The sequence below is a fragment of the Dipodomys ordii genome, unplaced genomic scaffold, assembly GCF_000151885.1.
Source record: "Dipodomys ordii isolate 6190 unplaced genomic scaffold, Dord_2.0 Scaffold1, whole genome shotgun sequence".
Lineage (NCBI taxonomy): Eukaryota > Metazoa > Chordata > Mammalia > Rodentia > Heteromyidae > Dipodomys > Dipodomys ordii.
This window is the reverse complement of record NW_012267217.1, coordinates 61698433-61707257: the sequence shown is the minus strand read 5'-3', so window position 1 is coordinate 61707257 and position 8825 is coordinate 61698433. Positions and strand designations below refer to the sequence as shown.

The window sequence follows — 8825 nt, the reverse complement described above, 5'->3', positions numbered from 1 at the left end:
CAGGAAAGTCTGTGAGATTCTTATCTCCAATAAACCCGAAAACCAGAAGTGGTGCTATGGCTCAAGTGGTAGAGCACAAGCCTTGAGCTGAAGAGTTCAGGGACATCACCCACACCCAGAGTTCAAGCCCCATGACCGACAAAAAAAAAAAAGAAAGAAGAGCACAGGGACAATTTCACTTGGGCCACGTTGCCGCTCCTCAGACCAGCACAGGCCTTGCCGGGACAGTACCCCTGGGCTTAAGGTTTCTCCAGAGGGAAAAACAGACCCCAAGTGGTACATCCAATCTCTCCAGAATTCCAAGGTACTTTCTGGGAAGCTTTTTTCTGTCTTATCTAATGGAGTACACCGAAGGGATTGGCAAGCTAGGTCCCTGAGTTCACCTATAAGCAAAGAAGGGGGCAGGGATGGCGCTGGGCTCCTGTCACATGACGCCCATCAGGACTCCAGCGGCAGATCTGTGGGCTTGCAGAGCTGGTGGCTCCCCGGGGCAGTGAGCATGTTCAGCATGTCTGCCTGGCTGTGTCCCTAGCCTGTAGTCCAAAGGAGCACACAGAGCCCAGCCTATTGCCTAGGCCAGACTGTTGGCTTTACCTGGACTTCAGAGCACAGGTTCTGGCTTTATCCAACCAAACAGCCCAATACCAACCACCACCCAGCCTCAGAAGCCAGCCTCTGGCCTCACCTGGGCAGCAAGCCAAAGGAGCTGATCTGGTTTGACAGACCGGAGACCCCACACAGTGACACTGCCTAGCTCAAGAGCCCTGTCAGCGACTAAACAGGTGACCACACTGATGTCTTGCCTCACTGACCCTCTGGAGCCTCTGACCCCTAGGACCAAAGAGCACACACTGTGAATCTGTGCATCCTCGGAGCCCAATCTGTAACTCAACCTGCACAGGCAGGAAACCAGCCTGGAAATTCCTCCCAAATGTTGAGCACTGTGTGCGATCCCATTTGGCCCAGGCTTAAGAATCTTGTCTGAATGTTTCGTGTAGTCCACAGTACTGACTGGGCATGAATCCAGTCAATGATCCTGACCCACAGAGAAGCACAGCCTGCAACCCAGCTCAGCCACAGAGTCAGCCAGTGACCTCACCTGGCTGTGTGGCAAAGCCTGTGACACTGACCAGCAACTGTGAAACGTGACACCATCTGACTAAGATCAGCTGCCTCAAAGCATCAATTTTGGGACACAGTTGAGGTCCTGTAGTATCTGGATTCTGTGATTCCCCCCACCCCAACTGGCCAGAAGCCCAGCCCAAAGGAGAACCCATTCCCATCAGCCCACCGAAGTATGGAGCACATGGTGGAGCCATGCCTGATTACAAGGCCCAAACTTGGCCTTTCTCAATAGCAGAGCAGAGCTTGTGCAATCACAGAGCCCAGCCACGGTGCTTCCTCACCACAGAAACCAGTCATCGACGCCTGTCATTCCCAGAGCATGGACAGTGACACTGTTAAATTAGAGACCTTAACAGCAAGCCTTATTTCATGTGGCTGCTACTAGCTAGCCCATCCAGAACTCCAGACTGGACTGACTGGGGAAGATCCTTGTCAAAACAAACTTTCAAAGGCTGGAAGAGATTATTGCTAGGATGGTAAATGTCACACAGAATACGCAGAAGAGGGAACCCTTGTACAATGTCAGTGGGAACGAAAATTAGTACAATGATTATAGAAAACAGTATGGAGGTTGCACAAAATAATAAAAGCACCATATGTCACAACAGTCCCATAGTTGGATATATATTCAAAACAAAAGTAAATCTGTTCAGATGCTGGTGGCTCACGCCTGTCATCCTAGCTACTCAGGAGGCTGAGATCTGAGGATCACGGTTTGAAGCCAGCTGGGGCAGAAAAGTCTGTGAGAGTCTTATCTCCAGTAAACTACTCAGAAAAAGCCACAAGTGGTAGAGTGCTAGCCTTGAGCACAAAGAGGTTCAGGGACAGTCCATAGGCCCTGAGTTCAAGCCCCAAGACTGGCAAAAAAAAAAGAAAAGAAATAAAATCTGTGCATCAAAGAGATATTTATACTTCCCTCATTCATTGTAGCTTTATTCACAATACTGACAGCATAAAAAGGAAGCAATCTGTCAATGTATACACACATATGTGATGTACCCATAAATATATTATATGTAACATATGAATATTTTATATATATACATACAATGGAATATTGACCAGTCAGGAAAAAAAGGAAAATGTGCTACTTGCTACAACATGGATGAATCTCAAGGGCATTATATCCAGAGAAAAGACAGATATTGTGTGATCTCACTTATATGTGAAAACTTGTAGAAATATAAAAATGGCAAAACATAGAATGGTGGTCACCAAGGGCTGGGTATAGGGAAATGGACTGATGTTGGTCAAAGACTATAGTTTCCCGTGAAAAATAAATAGATGATATGATAGTGGATATGAATAAGCATAGTGACTATAACAATTTGCATTATGTCACTGAAATTTTCTAAAAGAGTACTGTTAAATATTCTTACCATACCAAAAAGGTAACTACATAAGTCAATAAATATGTCAACTGATTGTATACTCACTTCACATGTTGTGCACAGTAAAGTTTACAGTTTTTTAACAACTAAACCTCAAAACACTGGGGGGGGGAAGGAAAAAATATGATTACAGTGAGGCACCTGAACTTTCAGTCACTGTTCCTTTTTCTTCTTCTTTTTTGATGATGGTGGTGCTAGGATTTGAACTAGGACCTCGTGCTTGCTCCAACACTTGAGCCAACCCTTCAACTTTCTTGCTCACAGCTGGGGTTCTCTCTACTTGTTGAGCCATGCCTCCAGCTCTGCTTCTTGTTGGCTAGTTGGAGATGGAGTCTGTCAGCCTTTTCTGCCTGTGCTGGGTTTGGTCCTTCAGACCTCAGCCTCCTAAGTAGCTAGGATTACAGGTTTGAGCCACCAGTGCCTGGTATATTCTTAACTTATTTTATGATGTTTGTGTTTAGATTATTTCTGTAATATGACAAACAATTCTTCAATTTTAGATATATTCTACTTAAAAGTTCTGCATCCGCCAAAGTAAATTATACATAATTATACATGAGCTATGAGAGCTTATGAAGACCAAAACCCATTTCTACTTATTCTAGAATAAAAATCTAGAACATCAAGAATAAAAATATGATGAAGCTTCTAGAAAGTAAAACCAAACAGAGGAGTAACACCTCATTGAAGCTGGAATTTTTATGGTAGACATGGAATGAAAAACCGTAAGGAAGAAAAGTGTCCAAAGTTTCAGTGACATCATTTTGAACCTTATTCTGAATATATCTAAATACTCCTGAAAGTGTGAAAGTGAAATAAAGGTGTTTTAGATGGTGAAGATTTTTTTTTAAGTATATGGAAAAGCCAGGATGACAATGTAGCCCAGCAGACACCATGAGACAAACTCCTGTATTTATGGAGGAAATGGAGGGATGTTTTCTTTAAAGACTGTTAAACGCCCTCTCATACTTGTTCTTTCCAATGGTTTTGGCTAAAACTCTTTGGAGACACCTATCAGGAACCAGGCTGAGGGCACCAACTCATTCTTCTAGATGATCTCAAATAAACTTAATTCATAATATAAAGTGAGCATGCCCAGAAGCATACAGTATGACACATTTACCATACTGCAGAAAAAATCTAAATGCATAAACATGAAATACTTTAAGAACATGCCAGCACTGGTGGCTCTTACCTGGAATCGTAGCAACTGTCATCCATCTTTCTATGACATTGAACTGCTCATGCTCACAAATGTGGCCACCATCTTTCCTTCCCTAAACAGGTGCCTATGACCTTAACTGCACATGCTCAGAAATATGCACCTGAGCGCGGCCTGCCCTGTGCCACCTCTACAGGAATACAGTGAGCCCGCCTTACTCACAGATTTATTACACATGGACTTGGCCATGTAACAAATGATACTTCCTTTTAATCAAAAAGACTTTAACGTTTAAATTCCCCTGCCTTCTCTGGGAATTGCTCATCTCAATTGATATGGAGAAATTCTCACGCCCACATTATTGTCACTAGTTTTCACATCATTATGTGATCTGCTAAGGGCTCTCTTGCCCTTATTCTGTGGAATTATGACTCCCCAAAAGCAAATGATGCCCCCAACGAAAGGTCAACGTTAATGTGTGCTTAATTTAAGTGATATGGTGAAAGTTTTAGATTTGTTGAAGGGAGATATGTCTTGAGCAGAAGTTGGACGACAATGTGGGAAAAACGAATCTAGAAACTACAGTGTAGCACTGAACTCTGTGCAACCTGAGCATGTGCAGTTTTCCCTTGAAGGCAGTCTCCTAAGAACTGTATACCAGTGGATCCCAAGGGTCTACTGTAGGAAATATGTGTTATGTATTGAGAGCCTGTGTGGCGTGTACATCTTTGTGTGCATACATACATCCCTATGCTTTGTGTGTTCAGAGAGAGCGCAGCTCTCTCCCAGAGCTTCCTTTACTCATGGTTGGAAATCAGCCCACTCTTTTACACCCCATGTGCTCACTAGATCTGCACTCATCCAGATGTAACCTCACTGCATTAAAGGAAGGTAACATCGTTACAATTTTTAGTTTAGAAATTGTTATCAGGTGACTGAAGACATGGAGAGATATCAATAGCTTTTTCATGGCTTGCTAAAAGTCAATGTTTTTTGGTCATGGGGCTTGAACTCAGGGCCTGGGGCTGTCCCTGAGACTTCCTGCTCAAGATTAGTGCTCTACTGCTTTAAGCCACATCTCTACTTCCAAACAAGTTAGAAGTTTCGAGTCTCCCCTCTACCTTCCCTGCTCCTCCCTACCTGACACTAGTTAACACACTGGACTGTTTTTCAGACATGAGACACCTCAGCAGTAACCAGGATTAAATCGCAAAAGAAGTAACAGTAGACGCCCAATAACTGAACTCTTGAGGAACACATTTCTAATCACAATGTGATAGAGGAAATAACCCAAAGGCAAAGGAAGATGCCACACTCTCTCCACTGAGAAAATATGAAGGCACCTACAAACACCTTAGGTTAAACAGCAAACCAAAATATAAAACTAGAAATAGTTAAGAAGTATAATAACTCCAATGGAACTGTTACTTATAAAAAAGCAAACAAACCAAGTAGCTCAGAGATGAGGATTTATGGCCTAAAACTCATGCATTAGGAAAAAAGAAGTACTGAAAAATTAAGTTTTAAATCAAGGCAAGAAGACATTAAAACAGAGCAATCACTTCAAACTAGTGAAAGGAACTAAGAAAGAAAACAGAGAAATATAAGTGAAGAAAAACAGAATCCCAAACAAAAAATAGTAAATCAATAAAACCAAAAAGTTGTTGGTTTATAGAGAAATTGAGCAAAATACAAGAGCCAGGTGGTTCACGCCTGTAATCCTAGTTACTCAAGAGGCTGAGATCGGAGGATTGTGATTCAAAGCCAGCCCAGGCAGGAAAGTCCAGGAGACTTTTTTTTATCTCCAATTAAGCACCAAAAAATCCAAAGGGGATCTGTGGTTCAAGTAATAGAGCACCAGACTGGAGCAAAAAAAGCTTAAGTTCCCAGGCCCTGAGTTCAAGCTCCAGAGCCAACAAAAAACCAAAACCAAACAAACAACAACAACAACAAAAACCTGAGTAGCTAGGATTACAGACTTGAGCCACCAGCGCCTGGCTCTAGAGTTAGACTTACATTTGCCAATGCACCCAGAAGCAGCAACCAGAAATCCTTCCCCAAATGATGCTGTCATTGTGACACATGGTGACAGCACTTCGCACGTATGGTTTGTGGTGCTGCGTTGGACAGAGAGGCCATCACCAGCCAATGGTAGAGAAGAAAGAGCATATAAACACCCCAGCTAGTGGGGTCCCTTATTGAACCATCCATGAGGCTCACAGAACAAATAAGGATCGGAACAGAACTTCCGAACTACAGAAGCTCCCACGGAAACAGTTCAGTGTCCGGTAAGACAGGAAATGTAAACAATATTGTATCCAAGTGGAAAGTTTGGCCTGAGCTTCCCTAGGCTCGTGCACGGGTGAGAGATCAACCACTGAAGGTGGCAAACAATACTCAGGCTGATTTGGAAGAGTGAGTCAAGAAAGACTGAGATTCTCCCCGACGTGCTGAATGCTACACAAAAATCTAAATATTGCTGGGATGATGGGTGGACAAGACAAAGCTTATCAGACAAAAAAAAAAATCCCCTCTCAAAAGGAAAGGAAGCTGGGTGGCACCGGCTCCCACCTGTAATCCTAGCCACTCAGGAGGCTGAGATCTCCATCTCCAATTAACCAGCACAAAAAGCCAGAAGTCGAGGTCTGGCTCAAGTGGTACAGCACCAGCCTTGAGGGAAAAAGCCAAGCAAGAGCACAAGGTCTTGAGTTCAAGCCCTAGTATAAATATTAAGGCATTATATTATATAAATATTAAAATATTCATGTTAATTTTTTGGATTTTAAATTTCCTCTTATTGGAGACAAGAGAATTTCTACAATTTGTGATTTCTATAACCCACCCTGGTTAAAAGTAAAAATAAAACAAAAGTGAATTTTTTTTTTTTTTGGTTCCGGTTGTGGGGTCTGAACTCTGGGCCTGGGCGCTGTCCCTCAGCTCTTCAGCTCAAGGCAAGTACTCCACCACTTGAGCCACAGCGCCACTTCTGGCTTTTTCTGTTTATATGGTGCTAAGGAATTGAACCCAGGGCCTCATGCATGCAAGGCAAGCACTCTACCACTGAGCCACCTTCCCAGAAGTGAAAAATTTTAAATGCTAGGCTTTTGGGTTGAAGGCCTTCGTCTTCCTCTGATCAAGTTATTATAGAGGAAGCCGGGAGGTCAGTGGTTCACGCCTGTAATCCTAGCAGCTCAGGAGGCTGAGATCTGAGGATTGTAGTTTGAAGGAAAATCTATAAGAGTCTCATTAACCACCAAAAAGCTGGAAGTGGAGCTGTGGCTCAAGTGGCACAGTACTCGCCTTGAGCACAAAAGCTCAGGGACAGCTCCCAGGCCCTGAGTTCAAGTCCAGCCCTGGCACACACACACCCTCCCCTACATGATCCTATGGAGGGAGAGCTGGGGTCTGAGCTAGCCCTAGGATAGCCTGGTACCCACCGAGCCAGCTGGGACAGGTAAAGCCACAGCACCCTGGGCTAGCGTCTCTGAGCTAAACTGCTGTCTTTGACGCGAGCTATGGAAGGTGAAGAGAGGCAGAGGGCAGAGAGCCTTCACAGGTCAATGAGGAACTGAGCAATCCTCGCCACAAGTCCCGCAGTGTCTCACTTCCCAGACAGCTGTGTAGTTCTAACTGCAAAACAACAGCTATGTGCTTTGTGGCTGGTTTTCCCCTTCCATTTTTGAAGCCTCTTCCTCTCTCCAGTCTCTTAGGACAGAGCAGGATCCGTTTTCGTGAAGCAGATCTGAACGCAAACAAAGCTCCAGACACAAACTAAACTCATGATCCAACACAACAAGATCGCCAGAGCTCAGAGCTGCGGGAAGACAAGGGCAGAGACTCACCGGACGCTGAGACCATCGTCCCCACCGTTCATCTTCCCTCCCCCAGCCCTGCCTGGGCCAGGGTCTGGGCCTGGGCCTCTGATCCTTCCCGTCTCCCAGTGTCCACGGTGGCTGTCGGTCCCAGAGCAGGAAGTTGGTCGCCACAGAGGACTCTGCCCCACCTCCTTTCCAGATAGGAAAAGAAAGTGAAAGCATTTCTTCTAACTCAGGCCCCCTCCCTCACCCCAGAGGCCCTCAGACCTCCGGCAGGGGTCACCAGAGACCCGCAAGGCTGGGTCCTCTAAGCCCCCTGGTTTCTGCCAAGACAGCAAACACAATCCACTCAAACCCAAACGCTTCTCAGCTGGAGGCCTCCGTGAGCCGCTGGCTAATCTTTCCAACCGAGAGGAAATCCAGCTCACACACACAGAGCTGAAGTTCTCAGCGTCGTCTGTGTGTGAAAGGGGGTGGGGGTGGGGAGCTGGGGGAGGGGTGTGCAAAGGTTCTCCGTAGTCCCTGGCATCAGACAGAGGTGAGACAGAACTCTCCCGGGCACCTGCAGAGCTAGGATCACAATGACTGTGTTTCAGAAGTCCTGCTTAAGCGCTTCACAGGAGTGAATGAATGCAGAGATGCCTGAGCTGTGAGCACCGATCTGTGGGGACAGACAATCTGAGACAGCTGGCCGGGTCACTGTGCTTCAGATGTCCCCCACCCCCTCCTCCTCTCTCCTTCCATCCTCTCTTCCTTTGTCCCCCTGTCTTTCTTACTTTATCAATCATTTATGTCTGTCTGTCTGTCCGTCTCTCTCTCTCTCTCTGTAGGGGAGAGAAACTGGTAATCCAAGCCTCCGTTGGGCACCGCTTTCCTCTTCCCAGCGTCTATGGGGCCTGGAGAGCCATCAAAAGCCAGGCACTGGCTGCGCCAGCCCGCTGGGGGTTCCCCTTCTCTCATCTCTCTATCTGTGGGCACAGGCAGGCCTGGACTCTTACTGAGCTGGCACTGACATGGGTGTGCCAGCTTTGCTCTGGGTCTGCCAAGATGCGCATTGGGAGTGAGAGGCTAATGAGCTGCAGGCGGGGTGGGTTCCTCACCGCTGGGCACTGCCAGGCTGAGGCCACTCCCACTCGTTAGAAAGGAGGTGCTCCCTGGGATGGGGTTAGGGATAGCTGCGCATGCGCCATACTTCTTCCCAGGAGCAAGGAGAGCTTTGAAGAAGGTGTAAGTCCTTGCAGGAAAAGCAGGATTCTGTGATGCAGAAAATGAAATGGGACAGTCGCCCCCTGCTCCTCCCAAAGAGTGAACTTTGAAAAAATCCTGCTTATG

General features: G+C 45.9%; 1 protein-coding gene across 1 annotated transcript in view; it reads right to left on the bottom strand.

The window, feature by feature from the left end:
- The window catches only part of LOC105988876 (nuclear autoantigen Sp-100-like), a 51042-nt gene extending 45171 nt beyond the window's left edge, over nucleotides 1-5871 (bottom strand). Inside the window, exon 1 of the mRNA XM_013020671.1 lies at nucleotides 5695-5871. Within this exon, the coding sequence (XP_012876125.1) occupies nucleotides 5695-5762 (68 nt within the window). The 5' untranslated portion in view covers nucleotides 5763-5871. The remainder of the gene's footprint in view (nucleotides 1-5694) is intronic.
- Between the last annotated feature and the right edge of the window lie 2954 nt (nucleotides 5872-8825).